The sequence below is a fragment of the Orcinus orca genome, chromosome 20, assembly GCF_937001465.1.
Source record: "Orcinus orca chromosome 20, mOrcOrc1.1, whole genome shotgun sequence".
NCBI classification, from domain to species: domain Eukaryota; kingdom Metazoa; phylum Chordata; class Mammalia; order Artiodactyla; family Delphinidae; genus Orcinus; species Orcinus orca.
Window position 1 is genome coordinate 43503854 of NC_064578.1, and position 21223 is coordinate 43525076.

The 21223-nt window shown below is 58.7% G+C and overlaps 1 protein-coding gene across 5 annotated transcripts; it reads left to right on the plus strand.

Annotated features, from left to right (window-relative positions):
* The first annotated feature begins 109 nt into the window (after positions 1 to 109).
* KMT2B (lysine methyltransferase 2B) lies at positions 110 to 21155 on the plus strand. 5 transcript variants are annotated; one of them, XM_033413824.2, is made up of 38 exons: positions 110 to 1288; positions 2458 to 2530; positions 2768 to 2962; positions 3107 to 4788; positions 5023 to 5136; positions 5231 to 5381; positions 5666 to 5945; positions 6107 to 6162; positions 6393 to 6671; positions 6972 to 7066; positions 7347 to 7445; positions 7587 to 7700; positions 7822 to 7968; positions 8068 to 8163; positions 8635 to 8752; positions 9249 to 9362; positions 9535 to 9719; positions 9794 to 9883; positions 9969 to 10073; positions 10207 to 10280; positions 10885 to 11000; positions 11096 to 11187; positions 11268 to 11405; positions 12141 to 12299; positions 12548 to 12668; positions 12746 to 12824; positions 12926 to 13086; positions 14161 to 14388; positions 14472 to 15768; positions 15855 to 15944; positions 16022 to 16131; positions 19074 to 19211; positions 19296 to 19370; positions 19475 to 19652; positions 19957 to 20064; positions 20182 to 20265; positions 20384 to 20513; positions 20604 to 21155. In XM_033413824.2, exons 1-38 carry the CDS (start codon positions 692 to 694, stop codon positions 20877 to 20879), a joined length of 8244 nt encoding a protein of 2747 aa, XP_033269715.2. In that variant the 5' UTR covers positions 110 to 691; the 3' UTR covers positions 20880 to 21155. The 5 variants fall into 5 exon arrangements, with proteins under 5 accessions (XP_033269715.2, XP_004284204.2, XP_033269714.2 ...); XM_004284156.3 differs by having other exon boundaries at positions 2768 to 4788; XM_033413823.2 differs by lacking the exon at positions 19296 to 19370 and having other exon boundaries at positions 2768 to 4788.
* The last annotated feature ends 68 nt before the right edge of the window (positions 21156 to 21223 follow it).

Genomic DNA, 21223 nt, shown 5'->3' on the forward strand with positions numbered 1-21223 from the left:
CCTAGTCCTGTAGCGGCCCCTGGTGGTTCATCGCGGCGGCCACCTCCTCCGTCTCCCGGGGCTCCCTCTCCTCCCCCAGAGGCAGAGGGCCGCGAGGACTCGGCGTCCAGGCCAACTTAGCAGCAAGCCCTGTGTGGGGAGGCTGTCAGAACCCAAGTTACCCGTCCCTTCCACAGCAAGCAACTGCGCGCGGAGTCTGAGTCTGGGCCTCCAGCCGGGGTCTCGGGAGGAACGCGTGCTCCGCCCTGCTTTCGGCCACCCTCCTCCTTTCCTAGCACAAGAGCCGAAAGGCCGCAGCCTCTCCAGCATCCTCCCTCCAGGCTGTACGAAACGGCTGCCGGGTTTAGCTCCGAACTGAGACTAATCTTTTGCCGCCGCCCCTTACCCAGCCCACGCCTCCTGCAGTACCGAACTTCATTTTCCAGTGTCTCTGGTGTTCCCAGGGTCCGAGGCCCACCGCACTCTGGGAGTGGTAGTTCACACGGGCCGCTGGCCTCGACAAGAACAATGGGAGGAGTCTGGGTCAAGAACCACATCTCCCGGTGGCCCCGGAGATCGCTTTCTGGGTCGGGTCAGGACCCCATAGTCCCAGCTCTCGCGGCCCTAGCTCGCCAGGAAGGAGCGAGGCGCTCGAACTACATTTCCCAGAGGGCCCTGCGCCTCATCCTCTCCCGCCGCGACGCGGGAGTCTATGCTCTTCAGATGCGGTCTAAGGGTGACGGCCGGCAGGTCTCGGACTCCCGCTCCCGTGGTGCCCCGCGCGCGGCCGGCCCAGCCCCCGGCTCCCGGCGACCCCGCGGCGGCGCTGGTGGTTGTCGTGAGCCGCCGCCGCCCCGCCCCTCCTCTGCTCCCCTCCCCCCCGGCCCTGCTTACGGGCCGCCCCTCCCCCCGCCTCCCCGGCCCCTCTCACGGTGCCAAGATGGCGGCAGCGGCGGGCGGCGGCAGTTGCCCCGGGCCTGGCTCCGCGCGGGGCCGCTTCCCGGGCCGGCCGCGGGGCTCTGGCGGGGGCGGGGGCCGCGGCGGACGGGGCAGCGGGGCCGAAAGAGTGCGGGTAGCTCTGCGGCGCGGCGGCGGCGCGGCGGGGCCGGGCGGAGCCGAGCCCGGGGAGGACACGGCCCTGCTCCGTTTGCTGGGGCTCCGCCGGGGCCTGCGCCGGCTCCGCCGCCTGTGGGCCGGCCCGCGCATTCAGCGGGGTCGGGGCCGGGGCCGGGGCCGGGGCTGGGGCTGGGGCCCGAGCCGGGACTGCCTGCTGGAGGAGGAGAGCAGTGACGGGGAGTCCGACGATGAGGTGAGGCAGTCGGAGGCGTCCCCATCGCCGGGCGGGGCGGAGGTGGGGGGCTTCCAGGGGTCTGGGTGGCCCCGAGGAGTGGCGTGGGGAAGCGTGGTCCTCAAGGCCTCCTGAGGAGGGAAAGGGCCCTGGAAATAGGCATGGGAGGAGGTAGGCTGCACGGGAGCTGTCGGAGGAAGAGGCCTCTGAAAGTGGATAGAGAAGCCCGGGCTGCAGCTGGGCACTTGGGCCCGAGGCAGGTCCTGCTGAAGTGTCTTGGGCTGATCCTTCTTGGTAGTTGGCAAATCCAGGGCAGGAGAGGTTTGGGCTAGGAGGCTGTGGGGACTGCACGCCCAACCGGTGGTTGACAGCAGCAGCGTGGCTCGAGTGGACCCAGGCTAGGGCTCTCTGGGCTCTTACCTGCAGGCTGCCCCGCCCGGCCGCATAACCTCCGGCACATCCCTGATTTCACCAGCGCCCCAATTCTTTTTCTGACTTAAAGTGGAGAGAGGGTAAAATGGTGGAGGTCTTCCTCTTGGGGGCACAGGTTGAAGAGAAATGGAATGCAGGATGAGACTGGGCACTCTAGCAGGTCTGAGTTCAATTCAGGATTTATCACCAGTCTCTCAGAAAAGGCAGGAAAGTGTGCGTTTTATTACTTAGGACAGTTTGTAGCCACCTCAGGACTCAGGGCAGATTATAATATGATAAACCGCTTGATACACACACACATACACACACACACACACACACACACACACACACACACAAACACACACCCTGCTTGGGTGCCCCAATTCCCATTTTCACTGAGGAAGAAACTACAGCCCGAGAGGGTATAAGCAGAGGTTCCACTTTTTTCTCAGTTGGAGAATGAGGGAATCTGAGGGTAGTGCCTACTGCCTGATCTGAGGCGACCCTCTTCTGTTCCCTTTGAACCAGTGAACCACTGATGGCTGTGCTGGTGTGGTCTGGAACGGGGTGCAGGTTCAAAATACCCTCTACCTCCATCCCTAGGAGGAGACCGTCTTTTCTTTTCCCCTTGCTTTCCGGTCTTTTTAGTTCTTTTGTAAATAGGTATACGTTAAGGGGGAAGCTGGGGATATTCCTCGGAACCTGAGTCTCACATGAAACGAGGGCTTTGGCACTGACTGCTGTTTCTCCCCTCCACCCCTGGTCCCCTAAATCAGGAGTTTCAGGGTTTTCATTCAGATGAAGATGTGGCCCCCAGTTCCCTGCGCTCTGCGCTCCGATCCCAGCGAGGTGAGTGATGGGGAAACTCTACCTCTATAGCTTTACAAGAATGTTATTCTTGCTTTTCGTGTCAGCTCTTCCCTGTTCAACTAGAGTCTTCATCAGTTACCAAGTGTGTTCTGTGTTCAAAGCTCAAGCTAGGCTGGGCTGTCGGGGAAACAGACAAGACTTAGTCCCTGCCCTCCTGGAGTCCCTCAGTCTGCAGGGCTACCTTGACCCATCTCCCCACACCTATTCTCCTTTTAGGTCGAGCCCCCCGAGGTCGGGGCCGCAAGCATAAGACGACCCCCCTTCCGCCTCCTCGCCTAGCAGATGTGGCTCCTACCCCCCCAAAGACTCCTGCCCGGAAACGGGGTGAGGAGGGCACAGAACGGATGGTGCAGGCACTGACTGAACTTCTCCGGCGGGCCCAGGCACCCCCAGCCCCCCGGAGCCGGGCATGTGAGTCCTCCACCCCCCGTCGGTCTCGGGGGCGGCCCCCAGGACGGTCAGCAGGCCCCTGCAGGAAGAAGCAACAAGCAGTAGTGGTGGCAGAAGCAGCTGTGACAATCCCCAAACCTGAGCCCCCACCTCCTGTTGTTCCAGTAAAACACCGAACTGGCAGCTGGAAGTGCAAGGAGGGGCCCGGCCCAGGACCTGGGACCCCCAAGCGTGGAGGACAGTCTGGGCGAGGAGGCCGTGGAGGCAGGGGCCGAGGCCGAGGCGGGCTCCCCCTCGTGATCAAGTTTGTTTCAAAGGCCAAAAAAGTGAAGATGGGACAATTGTCCTTGGGACTTGAATCAGGTCAGGGTCAAGATCAACATGAAGAAAGCTGGCAGGATGCCACTCAAGGAAGAGTTGGGTCTGGACAGGGAGAGGGCCCCTGCTGGAGGAAGGAGCAGAAGCTGGAGGAGGACGGAGAGGAGGAGAAAGAAGCGAAAGACAAGGAGGAGGAGGAAGAGAAGGAAGAGCGAGCTGTAGCCGAGGAAGAGATGGTGCCGGCTGAGGAAAAGGAAGAGGCGAAGCTGCCGTCACCACCCCTGACTCCTCCAGCCCCTCCACCTCCTCCTTCCCTCCCACCCCGCTCAACATCTCCTCCATCCCCACTTTGCCCTCCACCACCCCCAGTGTCTCCTCCGCCCCCACCATCCCCTCCACCACCTCCTGCCCCAGAGGAGCAGGCAGAATCCCCTCCTCCCGTGGTCCCAGCTACATGCTCCAGGAAGAGGGGCCGGCCTCCCCTGACTCCCAGCCAGCGGGCAGAGCGGGAAGCTGCTCGGGCAGGGCCAGAGGGCACCTCTCCTCCCACTCCAGTCCCCAGCTCCACCACAGGAGGCCCTCTGGAAGACAGCCCCACTGTGGCCCCCAAAAGTACCACCTTTCTGAAGAACATCCGGCAGTTTATCATGCCCGTGGTGAGTGCCCGCTCTTCCCGTGTCATCAAGACGCCCCGGCGATTTATGGATGAAGACCCGCCCAAACCCTCAAAGGTGGAGGTCTCACCTACTCTACGGCCTCCTGTTGCCACCTCCCCACTCGCACCACAGGAACCAGCACCAGCCCCGTCTCCACCGCGTGCCCCAACTCCTCCACCTACCCCAGCCCCACTCCCTGAGAAGAGACGGTCCATCCTAAGGGAACCCACATTTCGCTGGACCTCACTGACCCGGGAACTGCCCCCTCCTCCCCCTGCTCCTCCACCGGCCCCACCCCCGCTTCCTGCACCCGTCACTCCGTCCCGGAGGCCCCTGCTCCTTCGGGCCCCTCAGTTTACCCCAAGCGAAGCCCACCTGAAGATCTACGAATCGGTGCTTACTACTCCTCCTCTTGGGGCCCCTGAAGCCCCTGAGCCAGAGCCGCCTCCCGCCGATGACTCTCCAGCTGAGCCTGAGCCGCGGGCAGTGGGCCGCACGAACCACCTCAGCTTGCCTCGATTTGCCCCTGTGGTCGCCACTCCTGTTAAGGCCGAGGTGCCGCCTCCTGGGGCTCCAGCTCCAAGCAGTGGGCAGCAGCCTCAGGCTCAGCTGCAGCAGCCCGTACAGGCCTTGCACACCCAGCTGCTGCCTCCAGCACTACCACCACAGCAGTCACAACTACAGCCGCAGTTACAGCTGCAGCCGCCGCCACCACAGCAGCCGCCACCACTGGAAAAGGCCCGGACTGCAGGCCTGGGTTCCTTACCACTGTCTGGTGTGGAGGAGAAAATGTTCAGCCTCCTCAAGAGAGCCAAGGTGCAGCTAATCAAGATCGACCAGCAGCAGCAGCAGAAGGTGGCATCTTTGATGCCGGTGAGCGTGGTACTTGGGCCATGCCCCTGCACCCAGCCTCAATTCTCTGCAACCCCTGAACCTCGTTCCCTTCCTAGACACCCTCCAGCATTGCAGGGAACCTTCAGAGCCAGTCCTTCCCCTGTCCCCCAGCTTCCTGTGTTCCTTCCCTGGCCCCATCCCTCCCCAGTGCTAGTCTCCTGGCCCCATTTTTTCTCGCTCTCTAGCCTCTGACCCTGTTTATTCCCCCACCAGTCAAGCCCTGGAGGGCAGATGGAGGAAGTCGTGGGGGCTGTCAAGCAGATCGCAGACAGAGGTTCTGTCAGGTCTGAAGATGAATCGATGGAAACTAAGAGAGAGAGACCGTCGGTATGGAGTGGGAAGAAGGCCCTCTGAAGAAGGCTGGTTGCGGGGCCACAAGGGGCAGTGCTCCACATATGTTCCTGCTTTCTCCTCCCCCCAGGGCCCCGAGTCCCCTGTGCAAGGGCCCCGCATCAAACATGTCTGCCGTCACGCTGCTGTGGCCCTTGGTCAGGCCCGGGCCATGGTACCCGAAGACGTCCCCCGCCTCAGTGCTCTCCCTCTCCGGGATCGGCAGGACCTCGCCACGGAGGGTAGGGGCGGGCATGTTGCGAAATTTGACAGCTGTGTCAAGTTTGGGGGCAAGTGAAGGCATCAAGAACCTGGGAGAATGGCAGCTGAGTCGGGTGCTTGGGGCCAGGTGGCAAGTGGGTTGGAGTGCTAGGTCTTAGAGCAGATTTGGGAGCACCTGGAATGGGAGCACTGTGGGAAAGTGGGGACCAGAAGGCCAGTTGAATGGAATCTAGGGGAGGTTAGGGAAATGAGGTAGAACTCCTGGCGGCTTTGTGGCTCCATCCCGGCCTCTCCGCTGCACTAGATACGTCGTCAGCATCTGAGACTGAGAGTGTCCCATCTCGGTCCCGGCGGGGAAAGGTGGAGCCAACAGGGCCTGGGGGAGACTCAGAGCCTGCGGGGTCTGGAGGGACCCTGGCACATGCACCCCGGCGCTCACTGCCCTCCCATCATGGCAAGAAGATGCGGATGGCACGGTGTGGACACTGTCGGGGCTGCCTGCGTGTGCAGGACTGTGGGTCCTGTGTCAACTGCCTGGACAAGCCCAAGTTTGGGGGCCCCAACACCAAGAAGCAGTGCTGTGTGTGAGTAGCTGGGGTGCAGCCTCCATTCCCACCCATGGTTGTCAGTTACCCAGGCCTCCTGCCCCAGCAGAGCAGTGGGATTGGCATCCTTGTGGAGAGCTTCCTCTCTTCCCCCAGACCACCAGTCCCCTACCCTGGTGACGTGCTGCTCCCCTCCCCAGATACCGGAAGTGTGACAAGATAGAGGCTCGGAAGATGGAACGGCTGGCCAAAAAAGGTAACGAGGTTTGAGGAGCATTTCTTTACACAATCTTACTGAGATTCGTGGTACGGAGGAAACCATGTCTTCTTTGCTCTCCTCCCCATACCTTTGCAGTCCACCACCTTTCTTTTCTTTTCCATCGTGTGCTTGTTCGCTTCTGCCCCACTTTTTTCTGGCTTTTCTCCATCCCAGTGTCCCATGTCCCTGGCTGAGCTCAGATCCTACTAAGTCCCCTGTTCCCACAGGCCGGACGATAGTGAAGACGCTGTTGCCCTGGGATTCCGATGAATCTCCTGAGGCCTCCCCTGGTCCTCCAGGCCCACGCCGGGGGGCGGGAGCTGGGGGGCCCCGGGAGGAGGTGGTGGCCCCCCCGGGGCCCGAGGAGCAGGACTCCCTCCTACTGCAGCGCAAGTCAGCCCGGCGCTGCGTCAAACAGCGACCCTCCTATGATATCTTCGAGGACTCGGATGACTCAGAGCCCGGGGGTCCCCCTGCTCCTCGGCGTCGGACCCCCCGAGAGAATGGTGTGAATTGTTTGTTGCTTCCTCTGTCAGTCAGTCCTGTGTCTTTTGTGTGGAAGGGTCAGGACTCCCAGACCCAGGGCTTTGTCGGTCTCAGTGTAGAGAAGGGGGGTGGTTTTAGTGGACAGGGAGGACGGGTGCAGGAGGTTTTCAGTAGCCTGCTGAACAAGGCCCAAGTCATCCTAGTGGACCTTGTCTAGTTAAAGAAGGCCCTGGGGATCCAGGTAACAATTGGGGGTTGTAGAGGAGGGGGAATGGGGCAGAGAGGAGGGGGAAACCTCACCGCTCATGTGTCCTGCCTAGAGCTGCCAGTACCAGAACCAGAGGAGCAGAGTCGGCCCCGCAAACCCACCCTGCAGCCTGTGTTGCAGCTCAAGGCCCGAAGGCGCCTGGACAAGGTCAGCATAGCCCCACACCAAGAACCCCGAGTCCTGTGGAAGGCATGGCTCCATCCCAAGGAGCTTCCTGGCAAGTCAGGGTAACAGGCTCACCTGAGTGCCGTGGTGTGTCCACGCCAGAGGACAGGTCCTGAGGGGGTGAAGCAGGCCTATCCTTCTGGAAGGCCAAGTAGGATCTGGGCAAAAGGCAGGGTTGGGAAGGCTGGAGGAGAGGGCGGTGAGGAGAAAAGTTGGTAAAGGGTGGGGCTGGCAGCACTCTGAGCACCACCATCTTCCCTAGGACGCTTTGGCCCCTGGCCCTTTTGTCTCTTTTCCCAATGGCTGGACTGGAAAACAAAAGTCCCCTGATGGCGTGCACCGGGTTCGTGTGGATTTTAAGGTACGGCATGGAGCAGGGGAGGGTGGTGGGGACTACGGTGGGAAGAAACTTGTTAATCATGAGTGAGAAACCAGGGCTTTAAGGTTGGGTCTGGCTTGTGTTCCTGGCTGCTCTCTGACCCCTTGTCTTCTCGTCCCTCAGGAGGATTGTGATCTGGAGAACGTGTGGCTGATGGGCGGCCTGAGCGTACTCACCTCCGTGCCAGGGGGACCACCGATGGTGTGCTTGCTGTGTGCCAGCAAAGGCCTGCATGAGGTTGGACCCCTGCCTCCTTTCACAGCCCCCCAAGTCTGGTTTCTTGGGCCCTCTCCACAGGGTCACGTTCCCTGGCCTTCTGGCCTCACACTCTGCCTGTCGTTCCGTCTCCCCACCCCAGCTGGTGTTCTGCCAAGTCTGCTGTGACCCTTTCCACCCATTCTGCCTGGAGGAGGCCGAGCGGCCCCTGCCCCAACATCATGACGCTTGGTGCTGCCGCCGCTGCAAGTTCTGCCATGTCTGCGGGCGCAAAGGCCGGGGATCCAAGGTTCGGGCACGAGGGCCATGGCAGTGGAGGCATGAAAGAGAAGGGGTATCCCTGTGCCAGTAGGTTCTGCCATTGCTGTCTTTTTTCAACATCCAACAGCACCTCCTGGAGTGCGAGCGCTGCCGCCATGCTTACCACCCAGCCTGCCTGGGGCCCAGCTACCCAACCCGGGCCACACGCAAACGGCGCCACTGGGTGAGAGATGAGGCCCCCACCCCTTACTTTGGAGTTCTGATTAATGCCACACACCACCCCCAGACATGCTCTAGGCCAGGGTTCTCAGGAGGCGGGGAAGGGTGGAGGTCCTTCTGAGAGTTTGATAAACATCACACGTCCTCTTCAAGAATTTCACGTAGACAAGATTTATGTGCAGAATTTGTATGTAATGGTTTTATGGGCTCATGCATTCCACGGCCCCCAGCTCACAGCCCCCTCCTGCTCTAGCCTAATCTCTTCCGTCTCACTCTACCGATCTCCCCACTTCATTTCTCTCCTGCCCTGCTTCTTTCCTTCTCACTTCCTCCTCCTCTTCGCCTCTCCTGCACACCTTTTCTCCTCTTACCCATCCTTCCTCATCTGTCTCTTGCCTCCTCTTTGCCCATCCCCGCTTCGCACTGCTCCAGCCCGGTGTCTGGCTTTCCCCCTAATGTCGCCCTGCCCTCCCAGATCTGCTCAGCCTGCGTGCGCTGTAAGAGCTGTGGGGCGACTCCAGGCAAGAACTGGGACGTCGAGTGGTCGGGAGATTACAGCCTCTGCCCCAGGTGCACCCAGCTCTATGAGAAAGGTGGGGACCTGGCAGGGGACCGGGGCCCGGGGGGCCACCGGGGAGTGGGCCAGGTTCCTAGACAAGCAGTTGGAACAGATACTCTTCTCTAGTGGCTTTCTACTCTCTTCTAACTATGGAGCCTTTCCTTCCACTCAGAGTACTCTCCCACTGAGGGCAATGGGAGTGGAGGGCGTGGAGCCCACCCTTGTGGTGGTCCCTGAGATGCCTCCTGGAACCTCAAGTCTCCACTGAGCTCTTTGAAGACCTGGGCTTCCTCATTTACTCAGGCAGCATGTTTAGCAAAGCTCTTTACTTTGTGAGGCCTTGGGGCTGCAGAGTTAGAAAAACAGCCTTATCCTCAGCCAGCTTTTGGGGAATGGTAGGGACCCAAGTGGGGCATGATAGAGGCAGCTCCTGCAGCAGTCAAGGGATGGCTGGCCTCTGGACAGGGGCTCTGAGGGGCAGCCAGTGGCACTAGCCCCTCTGACTTGTCTCTTCTTCCCTCTCGCTCCAGGAAACTACTGCCCAATCTGCACACGCTGCTATGAAGACAACGACTACGAGAGCAAGATGATGCAGTGCGCCCAGTGTGACCACTGGGTGCACGCGAAGTGTGAGGGGCTCTCAGGTGAGTGGGTGGATTACCTGGGGGGTGGCCTCAGTCCTTTGGGGATCCCTGTTCTACCCTTCACCACAGGCCCTCAGGGGACAGGGCTGAATGTTCTTGGTGATCTGGGGGCTGCTGAAAGCCCTCACATCTCCCTAAACCATTTTTTCCTTTCCTGCCCTGGCTGTTCTAGATGAAGACTATGAGATCCTTTCGGGGCTGCCAGACTCGGTGCTGTACACCTGTGGGCCATGTGCTGGGGCCACGCACCCCCGCTGGCGAGAGGCCCTGAGTGGGGCCCTGCAGGGGGGCCTGCGCCAGGTGCTCCAGGGCCTGCTGAGCTCCAAGGTGGCAGGCCCACTGCTGCTGTGCACCCAGGTCTGGGGGCCCAGGTGGCAGGACGGGGTGGGCCTAGGCCCAGCACGAGCCCTGCTGACTTCCCCTCTTTGCAGTGTGGGCAGGATGGAAAGCAACTGCACCCAGGGCCCTGTGATCTGCACGCTGTGAGCCAGCGCTTTGAGGATGGCCACTACAAGTCCGTGGTGAGTGGGACACTGAGAGGAACAGGTGGGTGCCAGGAGGAGAGGATTGGGGTCGAGGCTCGAGTCCTGACAAACCCCCTTACAGCACAGCTTCATGGAGGATGTGGTGGGCATCCTGATGAGGCACTCGGAAGAAGGAGAGACGCCGGAGCGCCGGGCTGGAGGCCAGACGAAGGGGCTCCTACTGAAGGTGAGCTCTTTGGGGGATGCCTGGAGGGTAGCTAGTATGGTAGTGGGGAGGAGAGAGTGGGTCCTTTAGACCCTGCCCCGGCCAGCTCTCCTGAGGAAGCCAGTTCTTCTCATCCTGTTAACCTGCTCCCCAGCTGCTAGAGTCTGCGTTCGGCTGGTTCGACGCCCACGACCCCAAGTACTGGCGACGGAGTACCCGGCTGCCCAAGTGAGCGAGGCTGGGTAGCAGGAGGGGAACCAGGGAGTGAGGGCAAAGGCAAGGGCACCTAGGAATCCAGGGGCAAGCTGGACTGAGAATAGACGAGGAACAGGGTTAGGGTCTGGAGGGTGGTGGAACCAGCATGAGAGTCCCCAGTGGTTCTAGACGAGCAGAGACTCAGATTGTGTAGTTAACTCGTACTTCGGTTCTACTTTATGCAAGGCAGTGTTGGGGACAGCAGTGGGCGAGCCATGTTTGGGAGGTTGGGCAGGCACTGATGACCCAGACAGTCAGGGCACTGATGGGGAGACCCAGGGGCTGTGGGAGCCCAGAGGAGGCGCCTGCCTAGGAGCCTAGGGCCTGAGGCTTTCCGGAGAGATGACATCCAAGCTGAGAAGTGGAGGAAAAGTATTCCGGGCATGAGGAACAGTGTTTTCGTGGGCCAAAGGTGGCATGAGAGGGCCTGGCTTGTTTGGGAGACTGAGAGAAATTCCACGTAGAGAGAGGACAGAGGGTGTCATGGCATGTTCAGGCTGATAGTGTGGGTGGGCCCCAGTGCATCCCCCACCCCTTGTTAAGAGACGTGTCAGAGGCTGACCCTGCCTGTCCACAGCGGAGTCCTCCCCAATGCCGTGTTGCCCCCTTCCCTGGACCATGTCTACGCTCAGTGGAGGCAGCAGGAACCAGAGACCCCAGAATCAGGGCAGCCTCCAGGGGATCCCTCAACAGGTACTGGGAAATTGGGGCTGGAAGCCAGATCCCCTGGTTGGTGGGCCAGGCTCCAGGTCCTCATTCTTGGACCTTCCTTCCCACACCCCTTCCAGCTTTCCAAGGCAAGGATTCAGCTGCTTTCTCACACCTGGAGGACCCCCGTCAGTGTGCGCTGTGCCTCAAATATGGGGATGCAGACTCTAAGGTGAGGGCTACTGCATGAAGCCCAGGCTGTGGGGTCTGGTCTCTGGGTCCTCCCCTCCTGCCACCCTCCTCTGTCCCCAGGAGGCAGGGCGGCTTCTGTACATCGGGCAGAATGAGTGGACACACGTCAACTGTGCCATCTGGTCAGCCGAAGTGTTCGAAGAAAATGACGGCTCCCTCAAGAACGTGCACGCTGCTGTGGCTCGAGGGAGGCAGATGGTGAGGGCACGGGCCTGGAGAGGTGGGCAGTCCTCGGGGCTCTCCTCCACTCGGAGACAGCTCTTGTTTAGTCTCTGCCACAGCTTGTCCTTCCACTGCTGGCCCTAGGTACCTTTCTTGGTTGTCCCAGCACTGTGGTGCTGCAGTGACAGCAGCTCTTTTCCTGTTTGTGCTCTCTGGCCATAATATGGGCCTGAAGCCTGGGAGACTAAAAGTTAGTCTGTTGAATCTTGTTGATTAAACCTGTGCTGGATGCTTTCCATACAGTGTGGCATTTAGCTGTTATTACATCCCTATGAGGTGAGGTGTAGCCTGAGTTAGAATCCCCCTTACAGTTTCGAACCTGAGTCAGGTACTGTAGAACGTTTCCAGCTCACCCTCAGAAAGATGATAGAGAGACGTACTACAGAGGGCAGATGTGAAGATTAAATGAAATAATACAGGTTCCATGCTAGAACAGCATGAGGAAGATGGTAAGGTAAATGCCAGTCTCAGTCTTAGCTCTTGTTATTCTTCTTCCTATTGCAATTCTGTATCAAACAGTCTGAAATGGTTTTGATGTGTACCTGGCCCTGGATGCAGCTAGGGGAGAGGTAATGTTTGGTGAGTGCCTTTGCTTGGTGAGGTGCTGGGCTAGGCAGGGGCCCAAGCAGAGTCTCAAGGACAACGATGCTGAGTGTCAGACCCTGGCTCGGGTCACTGGCTTCCCCCTTTAGCAGCTCCTTCCCCCCACAGCGCTGTGAGCTCTGCCTGAAGCCTGGAGCCACGGTGGGCTGCTGCCTTTCCTCCTGCCTCAGCAACTTCCACTTCATGTGTGCCCGGGCCAGCTACTGCATCTTCCAGGATGACAAGAAAGTTTTCTGCCAGAAACACACAGACCTGCTGGATGGCAAGGTGGGCCTGCACCCTGGGGGAGACAGCTCCCCACTGCACTCTCTTCCTCTTCCACTCAGGGAGCTCCGTAGCCCCTCAGGCCTGGCCCCAGCTGCCTCTCAGTGTCTCTTCCTTGTTCCCTTACCCCCCGCCACCAGTCCTTTAGTCAAGCCCCTGACTGACCAGTCTCTGCCTCCAGAGCCTTCCCTCACATCCCCCTCACCTGCCACCAATCAATCCAGCAACCCCATTTGCCACCCCCCTCCCAGGAGATCGTGACCCCTGACGGTTTTGATGTCCTCCGCCGAGTCTATGTGGACTTTGAGGGTATCAACTTCAAGCGAAAGTTCTTGACGGGGCTTGAACCTGATGCCATCAATGTGCTCATTGGTAAGCAGCTTGCTCTCTACCCTGGTCTTCCTGACCCTGCCTGGGCCCACCCTCCTGACCTCTCCTCTGCACCATAGGCTCCATCCGAATCGACTCCTTGGGCACTCTCTCTGACCTCTCAGACTGCGAGGGACGGCTCTTCCCCATTGGCTACCAGTGAGCAGCCCAAGGGACATTGGTGGGGCTGGAGGTCTCCAGGACTGGATCTTGTTTCCTAAGTTGTCCTGACCCTCTTGTCCCACACGCCCACCCGTCAGGTGCTCCCGTCTGTACTGGAGCACAGTAGATGCTCGGCGGCGCTGCTGGTATCGGTGTCGAATTCTGGAGTATCGGCCATGGGGGCCGAGGGAAGAGCCGGTTCACCTGGAGGCGGCAGAGGAGAACCAGACCATTGTGCACAGCCCCGCCCCTTCCTCAGGTACAGCCTTGGAACTCCTTCATTTTCTTCCCTGAGTGCTGCCCTCCCCAAACAGTTACCCACCAACCCTATTCTCCTTGTGCCCTAAGGAAACCCCAGGATGCTTGCCATTGTGCCACTTGCTGTAATGGCGGTGGTTTGAGATGACTTAATGGCTGCGCATAGTGTGCGGGGGCTGTGCTCAGCGTCTCCCAGGACGCTGAGGGGAGAGTGCCATGCTACCTGCTTGTGCACAAATGCAGGGAGCATTTATGGCCACCTGACTTGGGGCTGCGTGCTCATGTGATGCTCCCCGCAGCCCTTTGAGAAAGGTGTAAGCTCCTCTGTACAGCTCAAAGAGGGCAGTAGCTCTCCACAGTGACCTAGTGGTAGAGCCAGGATTCAAACCTAAATCTGCTCATTTCCCAAACTGGCACCTTCCCATCTGTGCTAGCACTGAGGGATGTAGCTGAGCGCTGGATGGCACAAAGCAAAGAACGGGCTTGGAGATAGGTAGAGGGAGAGGTCCTCGTGGGCCGAATGGGAGAAGGAGGAGATTTGGATTGCGCTTGTGGGTGAGGTGTTTGTTCTGGGTTGGAGCATGACACAGGGTAGAGAGGGGAGGAGGGTACAGCCATCCTGGCTGGAAACAAGGAAGCGTTGGGAGGAGGCAGCAGAGATCAGCTTGCACAGATTGGGTGGAGCCAGGTAATGGGGAGCCGCAAGCACCAGGACGGGGTGGATGCATTTGATGTGGCAGGGATGTGCAGAGCAGGTAGGACTGGCCGTGCTGGAGAGAGGGCAGTGCCCTGTGTGGGGCCTGAATCAGCAGTAGGCAGCCAGGAAGTGGGGAGATGGCAAAGGATGGGTGAGGAGGGGTCACAAAGGAACTCTGACCCAGGTGTGTATGGAGGTTTTGCAGAAGCCACAGAGGGGTTTGGGACCTGGGTGATGACTGGGAACCCATGCACCTTGTCCCCAGCTCAGGTGCCAGGCAGAGAAGGTGCGGTTGGTTCAGAAGAACAAAGGGTATGCGAGGGGAGGCTTTCACAAAGAGCCCCTGCCACCCATGATGCCATTCTTTTGCCTCTTCAGAGCCCCCAGATCATGTGGACCCCCCACCAGATACAGGTGCCCTTATCCCTAGAGCTCCTGAGCACCACTCACCCGTTGAGAACCAGGACCCCCCACTTCGGCCGGATCCAAGCAGCGCCCCACCTCCAGCCCCCCGCTCCTTCTCGGGGGCTCGAATCAAAGTGCCCAACTACTCACCATCCCGGAGGCCCTTGGGGGGTGTCTCCTTTGGACCCCTGCCCTCCCCTGGTGAGTACCTGGGAGTGTCTGGGAGAGGGGTGGGGCAGGGTGAGGCAGGAGCTCCTGGCTGACCCTGACCCTTCTCCCTACAGGAAGCCCATCTTCTCTGACCCACCACATCCCTACGGTGGGAGACCCGGACTTCCCAGCTCCCCCAAGACGCTCCCGTCGTCCCAGCCCCCTGGCTTCCAGGCTGCCACCATCACGGCGGGCCTCTCCCCCTCTCAGAACCTCTCCTCAGCTCAGGGTGCCCCCTCCTACCTCAGTCGTTAGAGCCCTCACACCTACCTCAGGGGAGCTGGCTCCCCCTGGCCGGGCCCCATCTCCTCCACCACCCCCTGAAGACCTGGGCCCAGACTTTGAGGACATGGAGGTGGTGTCAGGACTGAGTGCTGCTGACCTGGACTTTGCGGCCAGCCTGCTGGGGACTGAGCCCTTCCAGGAAGAGATTGTGGCTGCAGGGGCGGTGGGGAGCAGCCACGGGGGCCCAGGGGACAGCTCGGAGGAGGAGGCCAGCCCCACCCCCCGCTACGTCCACTTCCCTGTGACTGTGGTGTCTGGCCCTGCCCTGGCCCCTGGAGCCCTCCCTGGAGCCCCCCGCATTGAACAGCTGGACGGAGTGGATGATGGTACCGACAGTGAGGCCGAGGCAGTCCAGCAGCCTCGGGGCCAGGGGACTCCACCTTCAGGGCCAGGAGCAGGCCGGGCTGGGGTCATCGGGGCTGCAGGGGACAGGGCTCGACCTCCCGAGGACTTGCCGTCAGAAATTGTGGATTTCGTGTTGAAGAACTTAGGGGGGCCTGGGGAGGGGGGCGCTGGGCCTAGAGAGGAGCCACTCCCCCCAGCACCTCCCTTGGCCAATGGCAGCCAGCCCCCTCAGGGCCTGCCCCCTAGCCCAGCTGACCCCACCCGGACGTTTGCCTGGCTCCCTGGGGCCCCAGGGGTCCGGGTATTGAGCCTGGGCCCTGCCCCCGAGCCCCCCAAACCTGCCACATCCAAGATCATCCTGGTCAACAAGCTGGGGCAAGTGTTCGTAAAGATGGCAGGGGAGGGTGAACCTGTCTCACCCCCAGTGAAGCAACCACCTCTGCCCCCTCCCATCCCCCCCACGGCCCCTGCTTCCTGGACTCTGCCCCCAGGACCCCTGCTGGGTGTGTTGCCAGTAGTAGGGGTGGTCCGCCCTGCCCCTCCCCCACCCCCCCCTCCACTGACGCTGGTGTTGAGCAGTGGGCCCCCCAGCCCACCCCGCCAGGCCATCCGTGTCAAAAGGGTGTCCACCTTCTCTGGCCGTTCCCCACCAGCACCTCCCCCAAGCAAAACTCCCCGGCTGGAGGAAGATGGAGAGTCCTCGGAGGACCCCCAGCAGGGTCCAGGGCTTTGTGGCAGCGGGTGAGTGAGCGTGCCCAGGCTGCGGAGTGGGAGAAGGGTGGGCAGGAGAAGGCAGCTCAGCCTTCTCACAGTCCACTCCGCACCAGGTTTAGCCGAGTGAGGATGAAAACGCCCACTGTGCGTGGAGTTCTCGACCTGGATGAACCTGGGGAGCCCACCTGGGGGGAAAGCCCGAGGTGAGTGGCCAGCCTCCTTTCCCTGGAGGCTCTGGAACCTCTGCCGCTTCCTCCTTCTGACAGGTCTCTCCTCACAGGCCCCTCCAGGACCGGTCCCCTCTGCTGCCACTTCCAGAAGGTGGTCCTCCCCGGGCCCCCGATGGTCCCTCTGACCTGCTGCTTGAGTCCCAGTGGCACCACTACTCAGGTAGGGGCCAGCCTTTTCCTCTCACTGCGTCCTTCCTGGTGCTTGTCTCAGCTGAGTAACTCACAGATACAGAACTGGTCCACTTAAAAAAACACACACAACGCACTGAGTGTTGCACATTGCACACCTACCTGGGTACGAGCCTGAGGCTGCGTGTTAGAGTCACAGAGACACCCTCGGGAGCTTATGGCCTGTGTCAGAAACAGACATGCCTGTTCAGTGTGCCCAAGAGCCCAAGGAAGGGCTTCAGGAGCTAGTGCACCAGGGTCAGAGGTTAGGTACCTAGTAAAGCCAGAGATGAAGTTCTGGGGATCATCCACAGAGGATGGAGCCCACCTAGGACCCAGAGGAAAGACAAGAACAGTGGGAAGGAGATCAGAGGAGGGTTGGTGTCCCAGAGGCTTAGGGAAGGGAGTGGTCAGCAGTCCCAACTGCCACAGAGAACACCAGGCATGTGGGGTCTAGGGTTGGTGTACTGTCTGGGCAGATGGCACAGGGTAGGGAGGATGTTGTGTCAGAGTCCAGAACCGAAGACAGTGTTTGCCGAGGCAGCCAGAACAGCAGCCAGGCACCTTGCCAAAAAGCTCAGTTAAGAGTCTGGGGTGGGGGTTGGGGGGAGCAGCTCAGAGGGGTTTGGTGTGAGGGCTGTGACAGCAAAAGCAAGGATGAGGGTGAAGGGGACTCGTGGATGGAAAAGGAGGTGGGAGGAGACATAGTGGTCAGGTTTGCATAAGAGACCCCTGAGGTGGAGGGAAGGACATGAGGAAGGTGTACAGGCATACCTCGTTTTATTGCCCTTTGCTTTGTCACGTTTTTTACAAATTGAAGGTTTTTGGAAACCCTGCATGGAGCAAGTCTATCAGCGTCATGTTTCCAGCAGTATTTGCTCACTTTGTGTCTCTGTGTCACACTTTGGTAATTTTCTTAATACTTCAAACTGTTTCATTATTTGTTACGGTGATCTGTGATCAGTGATCTTTGCTGTTACTCTCGCAAAAAGATTACAACTCCCTGAAGGCTCACGATGTTTAGCATTTTTTTAGCAATAAAGTATTTTTTAATTAAGGTATGTACATTGTTTTTTTAGACATAATGCTGTTGCACACTTACTAGACTATAGTATAGTATAAACGTAACTTGTATGTGCACTGGGAAACTAAAAGATTTGTGCGACTCACTTTATTGCAATATTCGCTCTGTTGCCGTGGTCTGGAATTGAACCTGCAGTATCTCCGAGTTATGCCTGTACCTGCAGAGATACGAGACATCAGTATGCAGGATGGGGGCACGTGGAGCAGTTCTGGCTGATGGACTCAGTGAAGCTGGAAGGGCAGTGCTCTGTTGGTCATGGAGGGCAGTGGGAGAGGGAGTAGGCTACAGCCAAGTAAGCTGATAATTGAGCAGACTGAGGCTCGGAATTCCTTGTGGCCCCGAGTCCTGTCCTGATGTGTGGATTTTCTCATTATGTAGAGCTAAGCTGCTGAGTATGGAAGTTGAATGAAGTAGACTGAGACTGTTTTACTGAAAGGCTACTTACAGGGGTCGGAGATGGCATGAGGATATGGCAGTGACCATGACAGACAGGTCCCTGCCCATAGGGACCAGACCACATTTTGCTAGAGGAAGCAGATGCATAATTAACAAGCGCATTCTAGCTTAGGATGAGCACCATGAGAAAGAAGAAAGTGAGGGTGTGCCCAGGCGAGGCCTCTGTGGTTGTGCTCAGGGAACAGAATGGAAGTGAGGATGGGGAAAGGTGGCAGAAGTCAGAGGTGGACCCTAGGGCATTGCGAGGCCCAAGGATGATGTGGGACACATAGCAAGAGTTAGGTTTAGAGTCTTGCTTAGGGCTGGAAGGGCATATAGGCAGGTTGGCCCAGAGCAGTTCTGTGGGGAGAAAGTGTGGCCATGTGACTCCTGCCCCTCCTAAAGTATGCTCCACTCAAACGTATGCCCCCCACCCCACTCAACCCAGGTACAATGGTCAGGCCTCAGTCCACATCCTGCTTGAGCCAGTAGCAGCATTTGGTGTGCTGATCCCTCCCTCCTTGAAGCATTTCCTTTCCTGGCTTCCAGCACCCCAGCCCTCTCCTCACCTCTGGCTGTGCCTCCTCACTGCCCCAGCCTGTCAGCTTTGGTGTGTCCCAGGCTCTGGCCTTGACTTCTCTAATCTCCACTCACTCCCGAGTGCTCTTGTCTAACTTCCTGACTCTAAACCCCATCTCTAATTCTGATAGCCCCCAAATCACTAGCCAGGCTCTTATATCCTGCTGCCTGTTCGCCATCTCCACAAGCAAGTTGAAAGGGGAGGTTTTCTAAGAGGAATCTCAGGCTCAACATGTTCCAAACTGAGTTCTTGACCTGGACCCCAAACTCGTTTCTCCCTCACCATCACCATCTCACTCAGTGACCATTTTATCCTTCCAGTTGTTCAGGCTCCACACCTCAAGAATTGTCCTTGATGCCCCCTTTTCTCTCACATCCACCTCACCTGTGTCAGCTAGTCCTATCTGTTCTAGCTTTAAAATTTTTAGCCCCTGAGAAATCCATCATAGCGTACGTATACTTGATTCTGTGAGTATGGGCCTTTATAATAATATATTGGTAATCTTTACAGCAACGTGGTACACATAAGAAAAATACATGTGCAAAATATAGTAGTTCTCCAGTATTTTAAATTTTGTGTGAGATGCAGAAAAATGAGGAATAGATTGGCATTTACGGTAGACTGAGTTTGAGTGAGCCGTAAGCATGTCCTGCAGTAAAGAGACTGTAGGCCCTTTAGAAAAAATAATGTCCATTCTATAGGTTTCACTGGGCAAATATTGCAGGAGGAAGGCCCTCAGACCCAGCAACTGTGCTTATACGCGGGCAGGAAGGAAGGGCAGAGGGGAACCAGGAGGGGTGAGCCTCACCAACTCTGATCTGCTCCTTGGGACCAGGTGAGGCTTCAAGCTCTGAGGAAGAGCCTCCATCCCCAGAGGACAAAGAGAACCAGGCCCCTAAACGGGCTGGCCCACACCTGCGTTTCGAGATCAGCAGTGAGGATGGGTTCAGCGTGGAGGCCGAGAGCTTGGAGGGTGAGTTTGGGAGTAGCTTTGACAGGGAGGGAAGGTGTCCCGTAGAACACCATCCTGACAGCTCTGGCCCTGCCCTCTCCCCAGGGGCATGGAGAATTCTGATTGAGAAGGTGCAAGAGGCCCGAGGGCATGCCCGGCTCAGACATCTCTCCTTTAGTGGTAACTGAGGGGTTTCACAGGGATGCTGGGGGCCGGGATGACTCCCTGTTGGCAGGATGGGCCTCCGACATGACTTACGTGTCCTCACTTTTGACTCTTCCCAGGAATGAGTGGGGCAAGGCTCCTGGGCATCCACCACGATGCTGTCATCTTCCTGGCAGAGCAACTGCCCGGAGCTCAGCGCTGCCAGCACTATAAATTCCGCTACCACCAGCAGGGAGAGGGCCAGGAGGAGCCACCCCTGAATCCCCATGGGGCAGCCCGCGCTGAGGTCTATCTCCGGTGAGAAGTCTGGGGTGTGATACCTGAGTCGGGGTAGCCCTGTAGGAGTTCTCAAGGGTGGGAATTAAGTCTTTACAGATTAGAAACTGAGGTCTGAGGAGAAGATACTAGGCCACTCCAGAAGTTATTCCTAGAGTTCACATCAGAAGAATGAACCTCATCTGTTCCCTGTTTGCTGTGTCTTCAGTAGTAGCAGTATTGCTCCTACCCTACCAGCAGTAGGCCCAGGCCAAAGAATATATGGGTAGCATCTTCTTGAAAGAATGGCTATAAACCTCCTTCCTTTCCTCCCTCCCACCTGCAGGAAGTGCACCTTTGACATGTTCAACTTCCTGGCCTCCCAGCACCGGGTGCTCCCTGAGGGAGCCACCTGTGACGAGGAGGAGGATGAGGTGCAGCTCAGGTCAACCAGGTATGGAGGGCAGGCCAGGGTACTGGGGATGGTCTGGAAAGGTCCAAAAGAGGGTGATCGGGGCAAGAGAGGTCATTCCTGGGTACCAACCTGTGTGACGCTGCCGTCCCCCACCAGACGCGCCACCAGTCTGGAGCTGCCTATGGCCATGCGCTTTCGCCACCTCAAGAAGACATCCAAAGAGGCTGTGGGTGTCTACAGGTCAGTGGGGTTGGGGGGAGGATGCCCCTTGGGTGGATGGACAGGTGCCCTAGTGTGGGACTACCTTGGTTCTGTCCCCCTGCCCCCTGACCTCCCCCTTGCCCATGCAACCCTGCAGATCTGCCATCCACGGGCGGGGCCTGTTCTGTAAACGCAACATCGATGCTGGCGAGATGGTCATTGAGTACTCTGGTATTGTCATTCGCTCTGTGCTGACTGACAAGCGGGAGAAGTTCTATGATGGGAAGGTAGGCTCTGCCAGGCCATGGGAATGAGACGGGTGAAACAGTGTGGTACACGGGAACAGAGCCCCTGACTGCCCCACCCTATCCCTGTAGGGCATTGGGTGCTACATGTTCCGCATGGATGACTTTGATGTGGTGGATGCCACCATGCATGGCAATGCCGCCCGCTTCATCAACCACTCGTGTGAGCCCAACTGCTTCTCTCGAGTCATCCACGTGGAGGGCCAGAAGCACATCGTCATCTTCGCCCTGCGCCGCATCCTGCGTGGTGAGGAGCTCACCTATGACTACAAGTTTCCCATTGAGGATGCCAGCAACAAGCTGCCCTGCAACTGTGGCGCCAAGCGCTGCCGTCGGTTCCTTAACTGAAGCTGTGGCTGCCTGCCACGCCCCCCCGCTGCCATCTTGCCCCTCGTCCCTCCCAGAGCATCTCACCCCACCCTCGTGTTCAGGGTGGATGTGGGCATGCAGGTGGCAAGGGCCCTGCCAGCCCACCCAGCAATCGCCCCCTTCTTTCCCTGGGGGCCCAGGATGTAGATATTGTACAAAAGTTTCTAAATCCCTTCTTTTCTATGCACTTTTTTATTTAAGAGGGTGGGATCCCAGGTGGGAACCCCCCACAATAAAGTCTGTCAATGTTTGGAATGGTGGTCTTCCATTTGTATGGTGCTGGGGGCAGGTAGGAGCTTCTGTTCCTCTGCGCCCCACACTCA

What these genes read in the sequence shown, in the direction of transcription:
- KMT2B (XM_004284156.3), top strand. Translation starts at nt 692, where the DNA reads ATGCTCTTCAGATGCGGTCTAAGGGTGACGGCCGGCAGGTCTCGGACT. An exon ending in TCCAGGGGATCCCTCAACAG is followed by an intron (nt 11,001 to 11,095) that starts GTACTGGGAAAT and finishes CACCCCTTCCAG; the next exon opens with CTTTCCAAGGCAAGGATTCA. An exon ending in GAGGCTGTGGGTGTCTACAG is followed by an intron (nt 20,266 to 20,383) that starts GTCAGTGGGGTT and finishes GCAACCCTGCAG; the next exon opens with ATCTGCCATCCACGGGCGGG.